The 24,788-nt window shown below is 41.9% G+C and overlaps 1 protein-coding gene across 2 annotated transcripts; it reads right to left on the bottom strand.

Moving 5' to 3' along the window:
• Positions 1–6,744: 6,744 nt before the first annotated feature.
• LOC125553479 lies at positions 6,745–8,751 on the bottom strand. 2 transcript variants are annotated; one of them, XR_007304073.1, is made up of 6 exons: positions 8,475–8,751; positions 8,284–8,389; positions 8,046–8,134; positions 7,380–7,491; positions 7,046–7,287; positions 6,745–6,931 (listed from the first exon to the last, which is right to left on the bottom strand). XR_007304073.1 is itself a non-coding variant. In XM_048717256.1 (5 exons), the coding sequence occupies exons 1-5, from the start codon at positions 8,619–8,621 to the stop codon at positions 7,100–7,102; spliced, it is 642 nt and encodes a 213-aa protein (XP_048573213.1). In that variant the 5' UTR covers positions 8,622–8,751; the 3' UTR covers positions 6,745–7,099. The 2 variants fall into 2 exon arrangements, 1 of the variants encoding a protein (XP_048573213.1); XM_048717256.1 differs by having other exon boundaries at positions 6,745–7,287.
• Positions 8,752–24,788: the final 16,037 nt, after the last annotated feature.

The following is a 24,788-nucleotide window of genomic DNA, read 5'->3' on the forward strand; positions in this document are numbered from 1 at the left end:
TTGAGGGCTGGTTTTAGTTGTACGGAGCGCTCATCCGGTGTTGCCCTGAGAACGAGATATGTGCAGCTCCTATCAGGATGTCGGCGCATCGGGCAGTCTTGCTGGTCTTGTTTTACCTGTCGAAATGTCTTGTAACTGGGATTCCGAGCCTGATCGGGTCTTCCCGCTAGAAGGAATATCCTTCATTGACCGTGAGAGCTTGTGATGGGCTAAGTTGGGACACCCCTGCAGGGATTTGAACTTTCGATAGCCGTGCCCGTGGTTATGGGCAGATGGGAATTTGTTAATGTCCGGTTGTAGAAAACCTGAAGTTGACCTTAATTAAAATGCACCAACCGCGTGTGTTACCGTGATGGTCTCTTCTCGGCAGGGTCCGGAAGTGAACACGGTGTTGGAGTTATGCTTGACGTAGGTTGTTCTAGGATCACTTCTTGATCATAGTTTCTCGACTGTGCTTTGCCTTCTCTTCTCGCTCTCATTTGCGTATGTTAGCCACCATATATGCTAGTCGCTTGCTTCAGCTCCACCTCATACCTTTTACCTTACCCATAAGCTTAAATAGTCTTCATCGCGAGGGTGTGAGATTGCTGAGTCCCCGTGGCTCACAGATACTTTCAAAACCAGTTTGCAGGTGCTGATGTTACCAAGCAAGTGACGCAACCAAGCTCAAGGAGGAGCTCGGTGAAGATCTTGTCCTTTGTGTTGTTCCGTTCTAATTGATCAATAGTGGAGCCCAGTTGGGGTCGATCGGGGACCTTGTCGCATTTGGGGTTCTTCTTTTATTTTGGTTCCGTAGTCGGACCTTGATTGTATTTGGTTGATGTAATGCTTTATTCATGTAATTGTGTGAAGTGGCAATTGTAAGCCAACTATGTATCTCTTTCCCTTATGTATTACATGGGTTGTGTGAAGATTACCTCACTTGCGACATTGCTTTCAATGCGGTTATGCCTCTAAGTCGTGCTTCGACACGTAGGAGATATAGCCGCATCGAGGGCGTTACAATCTACTACTATTACTCCACACATCGACCGCTATCCAGCATGCATCTTGAGTATTAAGTTCATAAGAACAGAGTAACGGTTTAAGCAAGATGACATGATGTAGAGGGATAAATTCATGCAATATGATAAAAACCCCATCTTGTTATCCTCGATGGCAACAATACAATACGTGCCTTGCTGCCCCTACTGTCACTGGGAAAGGACACCGCAAGATTGAACCCAAAGATAAGCACTTCTCCCATTGCAAGAAAGATCAATCTAGTAGGCCAAACCAAAATGATAATTCGAAGAGACTTGCAAAGATAACCAATCATACATAATAGAATTCAGAGAAGATTCAAATATTGTTCATAGATAAACTTGATCATAAACCCACAATTCATCGGTCTCAACAAACACACCGCAAAAGAAGATTACATCGAATAGATCTCCACTTTGTATTGAGATCCAAAAAGAGAGAAGAAGCCATCTAGCTAATAACTATGGACCCGAAGGTCTGAGGTAAACTATTCACACTTCATCCGAAGGGCAATGGTGTTGATTTAGAAGCCCTCCGTGATCGATGCCCCCTCCGGCGGAGCTCCGGAATAGGCCCCAAGATGGGATCTCGTGGATACCGAAAGTTACGGTGGTTGAATTAGGGTTTTGGCTCTGTATCTGATCGTTTGGGGGTACGTAGGTATATATAGGAGGAAGGAGTACGTCGGTGGAGCAATAGGGGGCCCACGAGGGTGGAGGGCGCGCCTGGGGGGGGTAGGCGCGCCCCCTACCTCGTGGCTCCCCTGTTGGTTGCTTGACGTAGGGTCCAAGTCTCCTGGATCATGTTCGTTCCGAAAATCACGTTCCCGAAGGTTTCATTTCGTTTGGACTTCGTTTGATATTCTTTTTCTGTGAAACTCTAAAATAGGCAAAAAAACAGCAATTCTGGGCTGGGCCTCCGGTTAATAGGTTAGTCCCAAAAATAATATAAAAGTGGATAATAAAGCCCAATAATGTCCAAAACAAAAGATAATATAGCATGGAGCAATCAAAAATTATAGATACGTTGGAGACGTATCATGCGCGGCCAAGGAGACGTCCACGAGCTACGACATGTACAGGCGGATCGTTGACATGAGGAAGTCCCTCCTTCCCCAAAATGGCCAGGGATCCAGCCGGAAGCAGAGCAATGGCAAGCGTCGTTGCAACAATAAGTAGATGATTAGATCCTCGTTTCTCCTACTTTAGTATTCATGTAATTGCTTTCTTTGGTGTGTGGAAATGTTATGTGTGTAGTCACTTGTGTAATTGTATGCTTAATTTGGTTATGCAATGTTGTCTTTTTAAGTATACATGTTGATGTTGTAGATAGAGCGTAGATGTTGTGCGGACAAAGAAAATCACATCGCACACGGACTAAACAATGGAACCCGTCGGTGATGTTTTCATCAATCACTCACAATTGTATACCAGCAATCGTTTGCTCACAACATACACGGCTTGTTAGTAGTAACCGTGTGTGTTGTTATCGGTCTTCGCACACGTCTCCGATTACAGACCTGTTTGCCTCGTATCACACACATCTTGTTCATTTGAACTGTTTCTGTTCTCATGTCTCCGCATGCCGTGTAACGCACACACCTTTGATCTGGTTGACCATTTCTTTTGTGTTTCCTAATCACAAACAATTCATCCGAGTGAACCGTATGATGTGTATCGCACACGCCTCCATCTGGCTGCCCGTTTCTTTTGTTCCTCCTCATCGCAAACAGTTCATTGAACTGAACCATATGCCCTTCATCGCACACGCAACTAAAACCTGAACCCTGTTTGATGCATCCATCATCGCAAACGTTTTACACATTTCTGACGGTTTTCATACAACACCATTTGCGATTATGGCATCGCACACAGTTTTTCGAAGGGTCTCTGATCGTAGTGTCGCGTTAGCAGCATCTTACAGTAGTGTCCTTATTTATTCGAGGGAAAATGGGCATATATACCAGAAGATGGGCATCGAAGGCTGGCCAGGGGCCCCACAAGCCACCAGGGCATGCCTTGGGGGAGTGGGCGTGCCCTAGTGCCTCGTGGGCACCTGGGTGGCCCCCTCTGGTATTTCTTTCTTCTAGTATTATTTATTTATTCCAAAACAATTTTTTGTGAAATTTCAGCTCATTTGGAGATGTGTAGAATAGGTATCTCTCACATAGCTTTTTCAGATCTGGAATTCCAGTTGCCGGCAATCTCCCTCTTCATGTAAATCTTGCAATTTAAGAGAGAAAATGCATTAGAATGGTACTACAAAGTATTATATTGGTCAAAAACATTATAAATAACAATAGGAAAACATGATGCAAAATGGACGTATTAGTCCCCTCGGTTGGTTCTTATTTGTATTTTTCTAATATTCCAAAACGGACAGAAATTATTTTGATGGAATTTTCAAAGTCGGTTTACTTACCGTATCACATACCTACTCCTTCTCAGGGTTCTAAAGTGTTCCGGGAGGTCTCTCTTATGTGTTCTTTCCGTGTCATAGTTCGAATAATGTTAGTTTCAACATTAATAGGTGTACCTGAGATATAATGTTTAATTCTTTTTCCATTGGCTACCCTTGGATTAGTGCCCTCGGCATTATTGATCTCGATAGCTCTGGAACGATAAACTTCTTCGATAATATACAATCCTTCCCATTTAGAGAGAAGTTTTCCTACAAAGAATCTGAAACGAGATTTGTATAATAGAACATACTCACTCACTTTGAATTCTCGTTTTTGAATTCTTTTATCATGCCAACTTTTAACTTTTTCTTTAAACAACTTGGCATTTTCATATGCTTGGGTTCTCCACTCATCTAACGAGCTAATATCAAATAACCTCTTTTCACCGGCATGTTTGAAATCATAGTTAAGTTATTTAATTGCCCAATATGCTTTATGTTCTAACTCAAGAGGTAAATGACATGTTTTCCATAAACCATTTTATTCGGAGACATTCCCATAGGATTCTTATACACAGTTCCATAAGCCAATAATGCATCATCAAGTTTCTTAGACCGATTCTTTCTAGATCTATTAACAGTCTTTTGCAAAATTAATTTGATTTTTGTATTGCTCAATTCAACTTGACAACTAGACTGAGGATGATAAGAAGATGCACTTCTATGGTTAACATCGTATTTAGCACGAAGTTTACGGGAAGTGCCATGAATAAAATGTGAACCACCATCAGTCATTAAATATCTAGGGACTCCAAACCTCGAGAAAATAACTTCTTTTAGCATTTTAATAGATGTGTTATGATCAGCACTACTAGTTGGAATAGCTTCTACCCACTTACTAACGTATTCAACAACAACTAGAATATGTTATACCCATTAGAGGAATTGAAGGTAAAGGTCCCACATAATCAAATCCCCAGACATCAAATGGTTCAATAATAAGAGAATAATTCATAGGCATTTTCTGACGTCTACCAATATTACTAATTTTTTGACATTCATCACAAGATAAGACAAACTTACGTGCATCCTTGAAGAGAGTAGAACAATAAAAGCTAGATTGTAATACCTTATGTGCGGTTCTATCTCCAACATGATGTCCTTCATATGCCTCAGAATGACACTTCCATTGTGTTTGTTCCTATTCATGCTCAGGTACACAATGTCTAATAACATCATCTACTTCTTTATGAAGATGTGGGTCGTCTCAAAAGTAATGTCTTAAATCAAAGAATTTTTTCTTTTGTTGGTATGTAAAACTATGTGGTATATATTTAGTAACAATGTAATTAGCATAGTCTGCATACCATTGAGTATTACGAGAAGCATTTATAATAGCTAATTGTTCATCAGAAAGACTATCATTAATAGGCAGTGGGTTATCAAGAACATTTTCCATTCTAGACAAATTATCAGGTATGGAATTCTTAGCTCCCTTTCTATCAATTATATGCAAGTCAAATTCTTGTAGCAAAAGAACCCACCTAATCAACCTAAGTTTAGCATCTTTATTTTTCATAAGATATTTAATAGCAGCATGATCAATGTGAACAATTACTTTATAATCAACAATGTAAGAACTGAATTTATTACATGCAAACATAACTGCTAAAAATTATTTCTCAGTAGTAGCATAATTTCTTTGAGCATTGTCTAGAGTTTTACTAGCATAATGAATAACATTCGATTTCTTATCAACTCTTTGTCCTAGAACAACACCAACAGTATAATCAATAGCTTCACACATAATTCCAAATTGTAGGTTCCAATCAGATGGTTGAACAATGGATGCAGAGATTAATGTTTTCTTAAATATTTCAAAGGCTTCTACGCAATCATCATAAAAATGCAACATATTTTTGCAAGAGATTAGTAAGAGGCCTAGAAAATTTTATAGAAGTCTTTAATGAATCTTCTATAAAACCAACATGACCAAGAAAACTTCTTATACCTTTAATATCTTTAGGATATGTCATTTTCTCAATTGCATCAACTTTAGCTTTATCTACTTTAATACCTCGTTCAGAAATTTTATGCCCAAGCACTATACCTTCGTTCACCATGAAGTGGCACTTCTCACAATTATAGAGAAGATTAGTTTCTTCACATCTCTGCAAACTCGATCAAGATTGCTTAAGCAATCATCAAAAGAAGTTTCGTAAACGGAAAAATCATCCACGAATACCTCAACAATCTTTTCATAAAAATCAGAGAATATAGCCGTCATACATCTTTGAAGGTAGCAGGTGCATTACATTAACCACAAGGCATACGAAAAAAGTATGTTAAAACCTATTAACATGGGATCTAATTTCAAAGATCTTGATGCCAGAAATCGAAAGGTGAAAATGATTCATGATTTGAACGCATGGTTTAAGAAATAAAACATTTAAAAAAATATTTAAAAAAAGGAAAACTCCATGGTTGCGACAAGTGGCGTGCATGCAGTGCATCACTTGTCACCACCAGAGAAGGCGAGGGTGATCTTTGCAATGGGTGCCCCTTAATTTAGTGATTTCGGGGAACGATTTCCCTCGGGGTACCTAGTGTCCAAAGGTATAAGCATATTCTGAACATCACCAAATGGGCTGGGCCCATTCGCGTTTTCTCAACCTTTTTCTTCTGCTTCAACAAAGCACCAATCTAGATAGTACTCCCTCCGTTCTAAATATTTGTCTTTTTAGATATTTTAAATGGACTACCACATACGGATGTATATAGACATAGTTTAGAGTGTGGATTCACTCATTTTGCTTCGCATGTAGTCACTTGTTGAAATATCTAGAAAGACAAATATTTAGAAACGGAAGTACGTCTTATTATAGAACAACCATACCGTACTATTTATTTTTGTTGCGGAAACTCTAATAAACTGTCGAATCAACTAGCGGCAAAGGATTAGTTGGGATAGTCAAATTTGAGCTGCAAAAATATATATTCAGTATCAACGACACATAACAATAGTTCAACTATTTTCATTTGTCATTCGAATTGCAAACAGATTATGAGAAAACTCATTCGGATACGGCATGAAGAAAATGCAAAAAATATTTGGACCATGAGTTACTTTATTTTACATAGAGGGAGAAAGGGGTGGGTTTGAAGATGTTCTTTTACTATCTAAAATAATTGAAGCTTTGAAAAGATGTTGATAATATTCGATAGTTGCCTCAACTATTGTAGTTTGGTGTAACGTACTACCTCTGTAAACAAATGTAGGAAGTTTTTGCACTAAACGCGCATGCGCGCGCACAAGGGAAGTTAAGCACTACAAGAGGAGAGAATGAACTCCAACAAAAGGAAACCAATAATCCAATCAATCTAGAAAAGAGTACTCCCTCTATCCAGAATTAGTTGTCGCTCAAACAGATGTATCTAACACTATTTACGGACGGAGGAAGTATGTCCCATGGCACATCGTTCTGATCGACATCCTCCGTAGTACTCCCTCCGTTCGGAATTACTTGTCTCGGAAATGGATGTATGTAGAACTAAAATACATCTAGATAGATCCATTTCCGCGACAAGTAATTCCGAACGGAGGGAGTAACTATGTAGTTCCCTGCAGTGCCTTTTATGTCACCAGCAGTTCAGACAATCAGGCATATTAGTGTCCTCAGGGTTGCTCTTTTGGGCCAGGGGATCCACCTCCCGTCCCCAGTATGCCAGTGGTGAAAGGTTCAACGGACGTTCGCAAACTTTCTGGCCCTTCTGCAGTAATCCTCTTGCACAATGCATCACAGTTACTTATTACTTCAGTTAACCTGCCCTTCAATTCACCAACTTCCACCTGCAGTGGATGAACTGCGAATAATTCATAATGAAATGTCAATGAATAGTTCCAGCTTCTCCATTGATTGTTCTATATCTATCTAATAAAACACTGCATTTGTTACCTTCAGCAAGATTGTGAGAGGTTGATCTCATCGAAGAAACAGAGTAATTGAACCGCTGGAGAAGTTTAACAGCCAATGCATCTGCCGTTTCTATCTTATTTTCTAGCTCTCCCTGCAATACATAAGAGCTCCTCTCTATAAAATGGTTGACAATGGAAGGCATGAATTGCAAATTTTACAATATCAAATCTCTTCAACTATGTTCTAAGTAATGGATAATTACCATGAGCACGTAGAATTGGTCAGTTAAGTTATGTATTGTACTTTCTAAGAGTATCCTTCAATATCTATTCTACTCTACAAGCATAGTGCGGTGCCAATGGTTTTATTAACTTGAATGGAGGGTTGTAGCAAAACCATCAGTTTAACATGTGATAGAAATATGACACAGGTGCTAAAATTCGCATCTCGAGAAACCAAGCTATGAACATCCTAAGTGTCAGCAAACAGAACAAGCACCAATTCATGAAGGATTATGTTATCTCCGACAGGAACAGAAGAAGATTTCTCAGCATTGATGAGTAGCCTGAAAGCCCTATATATCCTATCCAATTGCCACAATATAGCATGAGATGAGACGCAATTGCTTCCATAAGTTAAGTGAGAAATATCTTCTGCAAGTTACTGTCTCTTTATAAACAACATCAAAACAAATTTTGTACCTACCTGTCTTCCACTGATTTCCTTGGCCATCTCTTCTTGCCATTCACGGTACATAGCGAAAAGCTCAAACATCAGATTTGGACTCAAATTGCCTACAGATAATCACCAAGAAATGGATGAGCTCGTGCCAACACCTATGATAGATCCAACTAACTTGCTGCTAATTTTGGTCAGAGTATAGGTTTCCACAACGTCTTCTTCCCAATACTCTGACCAAAATTGCAGCATGCCGCTTACTCACCAGAGGCCGCCGAGGAGGAGCCGGAGGGTTTCCGTACAAGAATATCAGTGAAGCTGGTCTCCGTCTCCGAGCCCGCCGCTGGCTGACCGCTCAACAGCGGCGGGGCCTTCAAAATCCCCAATCAAAATGCTAAAATTAGCAGTAAAAAAACCACAGCGAGGAGAAAAGGACCGATGGATTCGTTTTCTTACGATGGTAAGTGACCGGATGCGGCGGAGGAGAGGGTCTTCGTTCGCGGCGTCGCGCCGGCCGTCGGATACCGTCGTGATCTCGTCCGCCCACTGCGGTCGCTGCTGCTGCTGCGGCTGCCTGGCCAGGAGAGACTCGGAAGCCCCCATGGGATGGGAGTTCGGTCGTGGCGGGGCCTATGAAGGAGAGGAAGGCGGGGAGCGCCCGGCGGGAGAAGCTGCCGGAGTTGGACGGAGGAGGCAACACCGCCACGGGGTCGCAGGCTTGCAGGGCCTATATCTCGCCTTCATCGAGTCCACCAGCTTCAGAGTTGCTGAAGGGGGAGCCAGATGGGCTGGCCCACACGCACGGCAGGCCACGGCCTTTTATGTTTTTTCTTTATACTTTATTTTGTAATTTTCATAATACTTTAAAATATGTTACAAAAAACACTCTTGAACACACATTTTAGAAATGTTGAACAAGCATTTGAAAAATATTGAATACGTATTAAAAATGTTGAACAATTATTTAAAAATGTTGAACAAGCATTCGGACAATGTTGAATGTGTATATAAAAAATGTTGATCACCTATTAAAAGAATGATGATTTTTTGTTCATGTATATAAAAATGTTAATTAAGCATTTAAAAAAATTGAAGAAGTATTTAAAAAATGTTAATCAAGCATTTGGGAGATGTTAAATGTGTATAGAAAATATATTGGTCATGTATTACATAAACTAGCAAGGTACACGTGCATTGCACGCATGAGATTTGTCAACCAAATTATGAATAAATACCACATTATAGCATGTAAGCTTTGAGTCATATATATGCAATGTAGATGTTTGTTAATTCTTATAGTTCATCTCATTCAAAATCAATTAGTTTTTATAAAAAAAGCTAATCTATTTTAAGATTCATGGAATTGCGTGTTGTAAAGTATAAAGTAAAAAAACAAATAATGACGATTCATCTAGAAAAAAATGGCAATTATGATACGGTAGATTTTAGAACAAATGAGAAGTGCTTGTGTTTTGAGATTTGTGCATTCTGCTTAAATTCAACGATGGAGCCTTCTAGATTGTACATGTGGCAAAATCTGGTGGAATGTAGATGATATCCAACGGCCAGTAGTGCTTGGATTTGCCATCTCTGCACCGTCGGATTGGTTTCATCCAACGACCATCTTTCAAAAGTATATAGGGGTATAGATGATGAATATTTTTTATCATGTATTTTAAAATGTTAATCAAGCATTTAAAAAAAGTTGAACAAGTGTTTGAAAAATGTTAATCAAGCGTTTGGAAAATATTAAATGTGTATAGAAGAAATGTTGACCATGTATTCAAAAAGTTTTAATATTTTTATTTTAAAACCATTAGTCAAGCATTTAAAAAATGTTTAAACATATATAAAATGTGTTAACCATGTGCTAAATAAGTTGAAAATATTTAGGAAAAATGTTCACCATCTATTCAAAAAATGTATAGAAATAGAAATAAGACAGAGAAAAAATAAAATAAAGAATAAAACTAAAGAAGCAAATACAGAAGGGAAACCAAAAAAAGAGAAAGAAAACAAAGAGAAACAGATAAAAAGGAGAAGGGAAAAAAACAAAGAAAAAGAAGAAAGAAAAGAAATATGGATAGAAACAATGAAAAACAAAGAGAAACCAAAACAAAAAACAAGAAAAAACGAAGTACAACAACAAAAAAAGAAACAGAAGAAGAAATAAGAAAATCAAACAAAAAACGGAGAAAACAAAACAAAAACAAAAATCCCTGCTATTTTCCTTCTAGTAGATCGCGGCCTGCTTATAAACATGAACATGCTGTTAGCTCAATGGCAACACGTTGGGCTTTTGGTTTTGGGAAGGCTTAAAATTTACGCATCCAGACCCAATAAGAATACCACTCGCGATAGGTGGCTATATGGCGTAATGGGCCGCGAGCCCACTCTGGCGATACATGGCACACTCTACTGAGCAGTTTTTTTTTTGGTTTGTTCATTTTTCTAGTCGATTTTGCTCCAAAACCTGGTTGTGTGAACTTTTCTTAAAAAGACTATAAATATATAAGGATCTATTAAAAATAGGAAATGGTTAAGAAACACAATTTGTTAAAAAAATGTTCACTATGGCCTAAAAATATAGTCTGTATTAGAAAAGTGTAGTGTATCATCGTCATCTCTATTTTTAATGCAGCAGTTGGTGAATAGTCTCCACGGTTTATTTTTGCTGGTTTTTTCGCTGGCTTTTTTGTCTCTCCTCCCACCACCCCCTCCCACCCTGGTCCATCGGTTTATTTTTCTCTCCACTCTTTATTACAACCAGAACTTTCCTAATGTATAACAAATCATGGATCTAACTTTCTTAAATTATGCAAATCAATCGATTCCTTCTATTGGTTCAATTTGTCTTAGAAAACAAATAACAGATTTTCAGAAAACAAATAATATATTTTAATCTAACTTTCCCAACTTATCTAAATCAATCGATTTCTCTCATTAGTGAAATTTGTTTTAGGAAACAAATAACAGACACGTCACAAACTTTCCTCCCAATAAATAGTTTCTTAACATTTGCAAACTTTCTTAATCAGACACGTCACAAATGGGCAGGTACTGATATCACGTTACCAAATAATAAAACCCTATTTGCATAGAAATCAGTTCAAAATCATAACTTTTCTAAATTTTTACCTTTCCTTGATAACAACCAATATTTTCTATGTTTTCCACCTATAGAAGGAAATCACCCCTCCATCAATATTAGCAATTTTTTGAATGAGATCTTCAGGTTATGATTTTTTTTTGCGATTCTTTCCAATTGTGACCTCTCCTTCCGCTCCGGCTCCTTCTCGCATAAACACCTCCACCACAGCCAGCTGACGCCACCCCAGACCTCTTGCCTCTCCACACCTTCTCTGTCACCTCCTCCTCGTACTCCATTGACAATCCCTCCGCCATGTTTGTCCATGGCGGTGTCGAGGACATGGCGCAGCAGCGTACCAGCGGTAGAGCAGCGCATAGCAGAAGGAAGCAAACACGGAGCAGGCGAGGGCAAGCGGCCGACGTGGCTGAGGGGGCGGCCGGCAGAAGATGGCCGTGACAGGAGGGGGCGCGAGGCAGGGGCGCGACTGTGGGGCGCACGAAGGGATAGGCGGCAGCAGACGGGACGAGCGCAGCTAGCAAGAGTGTGGCGCGTGGCCAGGGTGCGCGGGTCACAGTGGTGCGGTGGCTGCGGCGAGCGCGACGGTAGTGAAGGGCGCGATCGACGCGGTGTGGCACAGGCGTCCATATATACTTTAAGGGTGTTGAGGTCATTATAGGAGTATTTAGATTGATAAGTTTCTATCTGCTCTTTCTTCCTGTAAGGATTTCTCAAAATTGTCGATGAGTATTTAAATGATGAAGTTTCTATTTGGTATCACTTCATGTGAGGATATCCCAAAATTACCAAATCTAATATTATTTTAGCATGGCCTTTGGAAGTTCAATGTGCACGTATTTTAGTGTATGACCCAATCTCATATTTTCTTCAAATTTATAGTGAAATGATGTTTCAATCAAAGTCGTTCCATATTGAGCTACCTTGTGAAAAATATGCATAATGATTGTCTGTGTTTCTGATAAGCTGGAGCAGATGCACAATTGTACATGTACCGAATAAATGATGATGCAAAACCGCTTGTGGTTGTTTTTAGGGCACATAGTGTTGGCGTGGGGATTTTTTCGTATGTTCTATACTAAGAATTTTTCATCTTATGCTTTGTACTAAGTTGGTTTTATAACTTGTGTGCTTATTTCACTAATGCATGCAGGAGTATCAAACAGTGACGGTGTGTTCTATATATGATTTTGTTTGCTCCAATTCTATATATTCTCACGAGTAGATGAGGTGTAAGCATGTGCAATGTAGTTCCTTTTTCTACATATGGTGATTGATTTCTTCTTTGGTAACCCAACTAACGGATGGTAATCAATCTTCAAATGCCAAAACCAATGCCACTTGATATGTATGAGAATATTAAATGTAATATTAACATAACTGATATTAAACTCTTAAAGTTAATGTGGCCCCGTTGCAACGCACGGGCGTTCTTCTAGTCATCGCTAATATTAAAGAGGAGTTGGTAGTCTCGCCTCACCTCCTCCTCCAGTCCTCCTGATGCTGGGTTTTCCTATTTTTTTCTCAATCGTTCTCACCATGAGTTTCCACTTTTTGGTCTTTTCCTCTTAGTTTGTTCGCCTCTACGTTATCAATTCTTACCAATTTTCTCATAAGCTGCCAATTCGTAGAAAACAATTAACACTTGCCAATATTCTCATAAGTTGACAATTCTTAGAGAACAGTCAACACTTATAATTTTCAACTAAATGATATGCATCCAATTTTTGTTTGTTCCCTCTTTATTCATTCGCATCCCCATTAACGAATCATCATCACTTACCAATTTTCTCATAACTTGCCAACTCTTATAAAACAATCAACGCTTACCAAATCGTTTCAGCTGTTTTGGTCACCCGACCTTCCGTAAGAGATAAGAGTGCACTTCCCAGTTTCTTGCTCCTCTTACGATCCTCGCATACAAAACCATGAAAGAGAAAACGAAGTGGGAACAAGAAAAGAGAAAAAAGGTCGTGGAGAATCTGATCTGCATGTACCATCTGTTGAAGGAAAATGGAAGACACACACGAGATCGTCCACACAAAAAAGGCCACGCAAGATCAACTTGCCCGCTCGCCTTCCTCTTCTGTTTTGATCCCTTCTATCCCGTCACTACAACACACTCCTTCTCCCCAATGCGCGAGAAGTAGACCCGCTGAGGCGAGGTTGGGCATCCCAAAAGAGGTCGGATAGCATCGCCCGAGACCCCCCGAACGTCGGAAGTCTCCAGCTCGCACACGCAAGCATCAAGGTGACACTGTCAAGCACGAGCAATGCAGGAGATCGATCGATGGTGAAAATCGTGGATGTCGCCTAGAAGGGGAAGGGGATAAATAGACGTTTTAAAATAATTATGGTTTAGGCTTGAACAAATGTGAAATAAACCTAGCGGTTAATTTATCAAGCACAAAACCTAAAACAATTAGGCTCACCTATGTGCACCAACAACTTAAGCTAAGCAAGATAAGCAACTATGTAATAGCAAGATATATGTCAAGAAATAATATGGCTATCACAAAGTAAAGTGCATAAGTAAAAGGGCTCGGGTAAAAGATAACCGAGGCACGCGGAGACGACGATGTATCCCGAATTTCACACCCTTGCGGATGCTAATATCCGTTTGGAGCGGTGTGGAGGCACAATGCTCCCCAAGAAGGCACTAGGGCCCCCGTAATCTCCTCACGCCCTTGCACAATGCAAGATGCCGTGATTTCACTAAGGGACCCTTGAGGGCGGTCACCGAACCCGTACAAATGACAACCCTTGGAGGCGGTATCCGAACCCGTACACTTTGGCAACCCTTGGGGGCGGTCACCGGAACCCGTCAAATTACTCGGGGCGATCTCCACAACCTAATTGGAGACCCCGACGCTTGCTCGGAGCTTTACACCACAATGATTAAGCTCCGAACACCACCAACCGTCTAGGGCGCCCAAGCACCCAAGAGGAACAAGCTCAAGGGTACCAAGCACCCAAGAGTAATAAGCTTCTCAACTTGTAACTTTCACGTATCATCATGGAGAACTCAAACCGATGCACCAAATGCAATGGCAAGGGCACACGGAGTGCCCAAGTCCTCTCTCAAATCCCACCGAAGCAACTAATGCTAGGGAGGAAAATGAGAGGAAAAACAAGAAGGAGAACACCAAGAACTTCAAGATCTAGATCCAAGGGGTTCCCCTCACATAGAGGAGAAAGTGATTGGTGGAAATGTGGATCTAGATCTCCTCTCTTTTTTCCCTTAAAAAACTAGTAAGAATCCATGGAGGGATTGAGATTTAGCAACCTTGAAGAAGGTCAACAATTAAGGAAGAACATGAGCTCAAAGGATAAGATTGAATGGGGAAGAAGACCCTCTTTTATAGGAGCTCCCGAATCCAACCGTTATGTGCTCAGTCCGCGCACGAGCGGTACTACCGCTCAGGGGAGCGGTACTACCGCCCGGGTGGTAGAACATGGAGAGCGGAGCAAAACAGAGTGCGAGGCAGAACGTATGAGCGGCACTACCGCTGGAGCCAGCGGTACTACCGTTGGCCGCAGCGGTACTGTCGCTTGGCCCAGCGGTACTACCGCTGGGACCGCGCACAGCGCCTACCACGAGCACAGGGAGAAGGAATAGGGAGGAGGTCCATTGAGCGGTACTAGGGGCGGTGGTAGCCGCGATACTACCGCACACGAGCGGTACTACCGCTCCTACTGCCGCTCCTACTGCCGCTGAACCCGACACGAGAAAACTACGTCTCGAGTCGAGACGGTACCAATGTGGAACCGGAGCCGCACTACCGCTTATGGCCATAGGCGGTACTACCGCTTGTGGCGATACGCGGTAGTGCCGCTCCGGCACAGCGGTACTACCGCTAGCGCCATCCTTATGCCACTTCCACGAAAACAAGTATACTCCAAGGAAAACCAGAACTGCCAAAACTTCTGCAAATGAGCTCTGAATTGAGCAAACTCAAGCTTGTTGGATATAAGACGACGAGTAGCATCAAAACATCATAATAAATAGAGGAGTGAAATCTCCAAAAAGGAAGAACCGACATAACCTCCAACATCGAAAATATCATAGAAGATGCACGTGAACTCCGTTTTCGATGAAAACGAGCTTGTCATGAAAATGACCATAAGCTCCAAATCTCACAAGGAGAAGAACCAAAAAAGATGATGCAAGGATGCAATGGTTTGAGCTCTTTACGAACGATACGATCAAGCTACTCATCGAGAGCCCCCCTTGATAGTACGGCTATTGATCCTATAACCCGGTCTCCCAACTACCACCATGAGACCGGAAAAATAGAAAACCTATCAAGGGCAAACCTTTGGCTTGCACATGGTCCACTTGAGCTAGATGATGATGATCTTGACTCTCTCAAGTTGGACCACCTTTCTTGATTGCGTTGGCTCGATGAAGACTAGTTGATTGCTCCCCATACTCCATTATGGGTGAGCCACTCTTCGGCACATCTTCATAAATCCATTGTTACCATAATGGATGACAAGCTTCAAGCATTTTATCTCTTCATGATGCTCCACTTGAACTTGCACATCGCAACCTTAAATCTTTCAAATTCTCTTCATTTTGATGATGTCTTGAAGGTAGACATGAATGATCACACAATCTTCTTCTTCAAGACATGCTTGCAATAAGCTCAACACTCACGTGACCAATCTTTAGATAATTCCTTGAATATCACCTTGGTCAACACAAACTCTCCTTGAAACCAACACATGTACTTCAAGAAAAGCCTCTGGACAAAACCTTCAAATATAACTCAAGGCAACCATTAGTCCATAGAGATTGTCATCAATTACCAAAACCAAACATGGGGCACCGCATTGTTCTTTCAGATGGGGCGCTGGGGGTTGGGGCATCCTGATCAGCTTGTCATTCACCGCCCTCGTTTTTAATAAGTGCGTGAAAGCACAAGTGCTCCCTGAGTGATTTTGTTAATTAATGTCAACATAGCTCTTGTTGGACTAATACCTTTATCTAGTATATTTCAGATGAGTTCAACAGTGTAGTGGCATGGACAAGAGGATGTGGAACCCCTTCAAGAAGCCAAGGACAAGGATTGGCAAAAGCTCAAGACTCTACATTTTCATTTTAGTGATCCAAGATCACATTGAGTCCATAGGAAAGCCAATACTATTAAAAGGGGATGAGGTGTTGCTTAATGGCTTGCTTGCTTAAAGTGCTTAGTGATATGCTCCAAAGCCCTCAACCACTTTCTCATTTCCACATATGTCCCAAACCAAAAGTCAAACTCGGCCCTACCGATTTGATCTATCCGGCGCCACCGAGTTCACTTGACATAGCCACTGCCAGAAACCCTAGTCAATTCGATCTCACCGATGGGATCTCGGTCTCACTGAGATGGGCTTGCAAACTCTCTATTACCTGTTGCAATAATTTCGGTCTCACCGTGATATGCAATTGGACCCACCGAGTTTCCTTGACCAACTCTCTGTTTTGCTTATTACCAAAACCGGTCCCCTCGAGTTTGTGTAATCGGTCAAACCGAGTTGAGGTTTTACCCTAACCCTAGCACATTGGTCCCACCGAGTTGATCATATTGGTCCCATCGAAAACTCTAACGTTCACATTTTGAACCATATCGGTCTGACCGGGTTTCTCGATTCAATCCCACCGAGTTTGGTGAATTGTGTGTAACGGTTAGTTTTTGTGTGGAGGCTATATATACCCCTCCACCCATCCTCCATTCATGGGGAGAGCCATCAGAGCGTGCCTACACTTCTACTGTTCATTTTCTAAGAGAGAACCACCTACTCATGTGTTGAGACCAAGATATTCCATTCCAACCACAAGAATCTTGATCTCTAGTCTTCCCCAAGTTGCTTTCCACTCAAATCATCTTTCCACCAAATCCAAATCTGTGAGAGAGAGTTGAGTGTTGGGGAGACTATCATTTGAAGCACAAGAGCAAGGAGTTAATCATCAACACACCATCTATTACCTTTTGGAGAGTGGTGTCTCCTAGATTGGTTAGGTGTCACTTGGGAGCCTCCGTCAAGATTGTGGAGTTGAACCAAGGAGTTTGTAAGGGCAAGGAGATCGCCTACTTCGTGAAGATCTAACCAAGTGAGGCAAGTTCTTCATGGGCGATGGCCATGGTGGGATAGACAAGGTTGCTTCTTCGTGGGTGGAGCCCTCTGTAGACTCGCGCAACCGTTACCCTTCGTGGGTTTGAAGTCTCCATCAACGTGGATGTATGGTAGCACCACCTATCGGAACCACGCCAAAAATCTCCGTGTCTCCAATTGTGTCTGCACACTCCAATCCCATCTCTTTACTTTCTTGCAACTTGCATGCTTTACTTTTCACTGCTCATATACTCTTGCCATGCTTGCTTGAAATGTATTGTGAATGTTTAAACTTGTGCTAAAACTCCACCTTAACTTAAAATTTTAAAAACTTCTACTTTTCTTTGTTGAGGGTCTAATTCCTCCCCTCTAGACACCTCTTCTCGATCCTTTCAATTGGTATCAGAGCATTGGTCTCCATTGCTTTGGTTTAATCACCATTGGAGGAAGATGGATGAGTCTACGTTGGGGAGTCTTAGACGTAGAGTGCCTATACTTGATGGAGAGTTCTTTCATGAGTGAAAAAATGAGATGCTTGAGATTTTCGATGAATATCACTTGAACAAGTACATTACTAGCCCTTGTGCACCCCTTGTTGACCCTTTGCATCCTACCCTTGATAAGTCTATTGACATGATTCACAACCTTAGAACTGTCAATCTTATTACTAGAGGTTTGCCTAGAAATTTGTTTAGTTGCTTGCCTGCTCTTGATTGTGCCTCACTTATCTAATGAATCACTCTCTCTAGGAATTGATCAATCACAAGACGATGTTGAACATGGATACTATGATGAGGATGATGATAGTAACTTTGATCTCGATGAGTCTATGAGACACTTTGGTCTTATGGCTAATCTTTGCGGCTACATGGCTGGAGGAAAGGAATGGGTTCTTGATAGTGGATGTACCGATCACATGACCGGAGACAAGGATATGTTTCGTGAGCTTGCTGAAAACAACGACCCTCAAAAGTATGTCACTTTTGGTGACAACTCAAAGGGTAAGGTGGTCGGCCTTGCTAAGTTGGCCATCTCACATGATAGCTCCATACAAAATGTTATGCTCGTTGAATCCCTTGGCTATAATTTATTTTCCGTATCTAGACTTGCTGACTTTGGTTTCAATGTCCTATTTACTGAAGTAGATTGCCAAGTGTTTTGTAAAGATAATCATAAAATGGTCTTTACTGGTATACATAGAGGTGATCTATACATTGTTGATTTCACTAAAAAGGCTCAACCTAGAACTTTCTTAATTGCTAAATCGTCTAAAGGTTGATTGTGGCATAGAAGGTTAGGTCATGTGGGCATGCGAAATCTTGATAAGCTTATTAAAGGTGATCATATCCTTGGAGTGAAAGATGTTATATTTGACAAGGATAGACTGTGCAGTGCTTGTCAAGCAGGAAAACAAGTTGGAGGAAGTCACCTCGAGAAGACCGCTCGAGCTACTTCATATGGATCTCTTTGGTCCCAATGCCTATAAAAGTCTCGGTGGAAACTCATTTGTTCTAGTCATAGTCGATGATTTTTCAAGATTTACGTGGGTGTTCTTTCTTGATGATAAATCACAGGTCCAAAAGATCTTCAAGAACCTCGCTGGGAAGGCCCAAAATCAATTTGAAGTGAAGATCAAGAAGGTTCGCAGCGACAACAGGACAGAGTTCAAGAACACAAATGTGATACCTTCATTGACGAAGAAGGGATTTCCCATGAGTACTCGGCTACGTACACACCTCAACAAAATGGAGTTGTTGAAAGGAAGAACTGGACTCTTATTGAGATGGCGAGAACGATGCTTGATGAGTACAAGACGCCAAAACACTTTTGGGCGGAAGCGGTTGAGACAGCTTGTCATGCAACAAATCACTTATATCTTCACAAGCTACTCGGCAAGACGGCATACGAGATTCTCACCGGTTACAAACCCCAAGTTGGATACTTTCGAGTATTCGACTCAAAGTGTTACATTCTTGATAAGCATCGTCGTTCTAAATTTGCTCCTAAATCTCATGAGGGTTTCCTACTCGGTTATTGCTCAAACTTTCACACCTAACGTGTCTGCAACAATTTCACCCGAAAGGTTGAGGAGATGGTAGATGTGAAGTCTGAGAAATCTAACGGCTCGCAAGTAGAGCAATTGCCAATTGATGTAGGAGACAAAGATCCTTCGAAAGCAATCCAATACTTGTCTATTGGCAAGATTCGTCCAACGGAGGTGAAGGAGAGTACCTCGTATGTCCAAGTGGAAGCTTCTACCTCACGACAAGGTGAACCAAGAGTTGACACGGAGGCATCCACAAGTGGGACACGCCAAGATGAAAAAAACAAGGAAGTACACCAAGATGAACCTCATCAAGCTCCTTCTCCACCTCGACAAGAGAATGACAACGTCAACAATGAAGAAGACCAAGAGGAGGAACAAGATGATGAAGAAGATGGTCCACCGACCCATACAAAAGCTCTCATGAGTTAGAGCAAGATTCACAAGAGGCCACCCCGTCGAGCAAATCTTCAATGATACCCAAACCGGGAGAATCACTCGCTCTAAAACTCTTTTGGCAAATTTTTGTGAACATTATTCATTCATCTCTAGCATTGAACCTATGAAGCTTGAAGAAGCGTTGGAAGATCCGGATTGGATAAATTGCATGCACGAAGGGCTACACAACTTCGAGAGGAACCAAGTGTGGACATTGGTTGAGAAGCCCGACAACAACCACAACATCATCGGTACCAAATGGGTGTTTCGCAACAAGCAAGACGAAGATGGACAAGTCTTTCGCAACAAAGCACGTCTCGTCGCCCAAGGCTACACTCAAGTCGAAGGTATGGACTATGGTGAGACATATGCCCCCGTTGCTAGACTTGAGTCTATTCACATCTTACTTGCCTATGATAATCACCATGATATTACCTTGTACCAAATGGACATTAAAAGTACTTTTCTAAATAGTGAAATTGAGGAGGAAGTTTATGTTAAACAACCTCCCGACTTTGTTAATCCTAAGACACCTGACCATGTTTACAAACTTCACAAAGCTCTTTATGGTCTTAAACAAGCTCCTTGAGTGTGGTATAAATGCTTGGCCAAGTTCCTTATTGAAAAAGGCTTTGAGATTGGAAAAATTGATTCTACTCTTTTTACTAAAAGGGTTAATGGTGAATTGTTTGTGTGCAAAATTTATGTTGATGATATTATATTTGGTTCAACTAACCCTCATTTTAGTGAAAAGTTTGAAAAGCTAATGTCGGAGAAGTTCGAGATGTCTATGATGAGTGAACTCAAGTTCTTTCGTGGGTTGCAAATCAAGCAAACTAAGGAGGGTACCTTTGTTTCCCAAACAAAGTATACCAAGGACTTATTCAAGAAGTTCAACATGCAAGAATGCAAAGGTATGAATACTCCCATGCCTACTAGTGGACATCTTGACTTGACTAAGGATGGCAAACCGGTTGACCAAAAGGTTTACCGGTCTATGAATGGCTCATTGTTATATCTATGTGCCCCCCGTCTTGGTATTATGCTCAGTGTCTGCATGTGTGCATGATATCAAGTGGCCCCCAAAGAATGTCATCTTAAGGTTGTGAAAAGGATAGTGAGATACTTAATTCATACACCAAATTTTGGCATTTGGTATCCTAAGAGGTCCTATTTTGATCTTGTTGGCTATTCCGACTCAGACTATGCCGGTGACAAGGTTGATAGAAAGTCCACTCGGGTACTCGTCAATTTCTTGGTAGATCTCTTGTGTCTTGGTCCTCCAAGAAGCAAAACTCGGTATCCTTATCCACCGCCGAAGCGGAATACATTGCCGCCAGTTCATGTTGTGCTCAATTACTTTGGATGACCAAACTCTTAAAGATTATGGGATCTATGTGAAACATGTTCCATTGCTTTGTGACAATGAAAGTACTATTAAGATTGATCATAATCCCGTGCAACATTCTCGAACTAAGCATATTGAAGTTCGTCATCATTACATTTGAGATCATGTTGCTAAAGGAGACATTGATCTTAAGCATGTTCGTACTGATAAGCAAATGGCAGATATATTCACCAAACCGCTTGATGAGAAAGTATTTTGCCGTTTGAGAGGTGAATTGAACATCATTGATGCTTCAAACTTGGAGTAGAAACTCCATTTGGATACATGCATGGCATGAGACTTTGACTAATCCTTGATATTTCTCTCATCATGATGATCGTATGTCTTGGATATACTTGTACCCTTCCATGCTATCTAACCCTTGTAGGTACTTGGATGAGCTCGAATTCATGATATTGCAACTCACTCACACCTTAAGCAATCTCTACAATGCCAAGTCTCTACAATATGGTGGTTGAAGACAAGGAAGCATGAAATCCTTCAACATATCCTTTGACAATTTATTTATATCAAATTTCATGATTGTCATTTTGGATACACAAGTGCTCTTCGCCTTCCCCTCGATCCTGTGCTCGTCTCCGTCAGCCCACAGTTGCCGCGTGACTTGCGTCACCTTCTCCCCCTCTCGCTGACGCCACTCGTCGTCGGGCGCCATGGACAGGTGTCCACCGGCGGAGCCCGAAACCCCCCTCGCCGCTCGCCTATAAATGGAGCCACCCCAGCCTCCTCGAGCACCATCCAGCACTCCCACACACTCCACAATCGCGTAGGAAGCCGGAGCCCGGCCGGGCAGGCCTCGGGACGCCGTCCCCGAGCTCGAGCTTGCCGGCAATCCCCTCTGGTCGCCTCGGTAGCTCTAGCCCCTCCGCCTCTCTTCGGCGAGGCCATCTCGCCTGTTTGGAGCCCCTGGAGTGGCCTCCGCTCGCCGTCTTCCTCAACTCCGGCAACCACCGTGTTCTGCCTCCACTTGCGAGCTTGATTCCGACGCCGTCCGACCACCCCTAGCCATGCTGCGGGTACGGGCAGGTACGCCACCGTCCCCTATCTAATTCCCTCCCTCTCGTTTTGGCCAAGAAGCCCTCGTCGCTGGTGAGAGCTCCGGCGAAGCCGCGACCTCCTCTATTTCCTTCTCTCCCTTCCCCTAGCTGACTAGCGGGGCCCGCTAGTCAGCCACTCTATATGCGCGCGAAGCGGTACGAGTGGGGGCGCCCTGAGGTTTTACGCCTTCGATGTCACCCGCCTCAGCTGTTTACTTAAATTCAAAATCATTTAAATTCCAGTGAGCTTCAAACAGTTATAACTCTTCAACCATAAGTCCAAATGAATTGATTCTTTTTGCATTGTGTTCTTTGAAAAGAAATCTACCAGCTCACCAAAGATGAGATTTTTCTGAGCTGTTTAGAATTTCTGGTGATTTTCAGAAGTGTTCTAGATATTTGCTTTTTGTGTTTAAATTTATTTTCAGAGGGTGAGGCTTGTCTTGAGGATCACCGGAAGGCTTGTGAACCTCATCTGCACTAAGGCAAGCCACATCAACATTTTCATGGTGTCATTTCAATATTTGTGATTTTCTTACTTGAATTAAATGATTAATCCATGCATTTAAATAACTATGGTGTTATTTTTATTCTGTTAAATGTTTGTGAGTATTATGCTTGATTTACAGAATGTTGAAATTAGTTTAAGTTGGGAGAGACAAGATAAGATTTATTTGGGGTGATGATAGTAATGATTTTGTTATGCATGTTAGTAATTATTTAAAGTTATTCTCTTGCCTTAAATAAAATGATAAAAATTTGCTAAGAAAATATTCTGTTAAGTACTTGTTTAGTCATTTTACTTGACTTGCAGAAGGTTTGAACCTAACTTGGATGGGAAATAAATTAGGAATTGTTTGTGGGAAAATCTTTATTATTCACGTGAGAAATTAATCAGACTTACGTTCTTGCATGAGAAAAGTTTAAAACTTGCTACAAAATATTATGGTTAATATATGAGTTATGTTGATCAGCAAAGTAATATGAGTTGTTGATGTTTATGCTTAGTGTGTATACGGATGACAATCGGTCTTTTTCAATATTAAGTGATGCATGTATAGTTTTGCATTTCATGGCATGCTATGACACTGGTCATTTTCATCTTAAGTTGAACCTGATTATAACTCAACTTGAATATAATGTTGACTGGGTCATGGTGCCGCTGCATCGAGTTTTTCCCAGTGCAGCCACATTTGCCTTTTTGGGAAGGCCTTGATTCGGTCCATTGACATTGCCTCTGGTTGGTGCCTCCAACTAGGGAAGGTTGTGTCGTGCTCACCCTGGCCCAGTAGGCAGGCATAACCTTGTGTGCCCATTGTTGAGATTATGGTACTGGGTCCCCGAGTGGGATTGTTTTGGCCACGACGGTGGTCGGTGTGTCTTTGGTAGACACGGGGCCACCCAGGAGTAGCCCGTTAGGGATTGGGTCGGAGTGGCCGGGAGAGTGTCATGGCAATGGAAGGGTTTTGTAGGAATGCCGTTGGTCCAGTCGAATGGGAGTGTGAGGCCATGGGTTCCCTGGTGTGGGTACAGTGTGCTACCTCTGTAGAGTGTATAATCTATCGATAGCCGAGTCCACGATCACGGACACCTCGTAGTAGGTCCCACCATGAGTCAACGTTTTATAAATTTTGCACACTAAGCTATGAACTTTGCATTGTTGAGGATGGCAGAAAGGCCATCGGGATATTCGGGACCAGATATTGGTCGTGGTTGTGATCGCCGTAAGGATCACGAGTTACTCTTGTTAAGACCACGTTGGTGGTTTGTCTGTGATCCGGGAATGATCATGGTTGGTAAGTTGTCTCGAGGGACGTTCGAGCATGACCACAGCATGTTTGGCATGTAGTGTTGCATTATTAATACTTGGTTAAGTATCATGATATTGTTTGCCATTATGATTATGCATGTTGCGAGCTTGCAAGTACATTCAATGTACTGACCTGGCGTGTCATGCCAAATTTCAGGAAAGTCTCGTTGGAGAGGAGCACTGCTCGAGTCTAGATCGTGTCCACATCGGTGTCCCTGTGATATGGATCTTCCGCTACGACGTTATTCCGCTGCCACGTAGTGGTCCTGATCGAGGCCCCTTTATGTTCACTAAATAATGTACATATTGTTCAGCCGCACCGGGTGTGCCGCTTGGCCTCGACATCTGTTGTAATATAGACTCTGTTCCGCTAGCATCAATAAAGCGGTTGTTTTCTGTACCAAGATGTTGTGTGTTTCCAGAAGACATGGTCTCTGGGCTGGCAATGCATGGTAAATCGGTCGCTCTGAGCCGGGGTGCCACACTACACAATTCAACTACATGATCAAGATCAACACCACCACCCAAGGTATGTCATTCCATCTTAGAGAAGTGTCGGATTGTGGGTTCCGGCAAACCCTTGAGGTTCGAACACTGGGGTGCGCACGAAGATCTCTCTCTCTCTCCCGCTCACTCTCGGAATGATCTCTAGGCCTAGCTCGCCGAACCCAAGGAACAAGTGACACGAGAGTTTATACTGCTTCGGGCCACTGTTGTGGTGTAATACCCTACTCTAGTGTGGTGCGGTGGATTGCCTCGTGGGCCGAGGATGAACTAGTACAGTGGGCGAACAACTTCTTGAGGAGAGGTCCGAATGCAGAACCA

Source organism: Triticum urartu, chromosome 4 (assembly GCF_003073215.2).
Source record: "Triticum urartu cultivar G1812 chromosome 4, Tu2.1, whole genome shotgun sequence".
NCBI classification, from domain to species: Eukaryota; Viridiplantae; Streptophyta; class Magnoliopsida; order Poales; family Poaceae; genus Triticum; species Triticum urartu.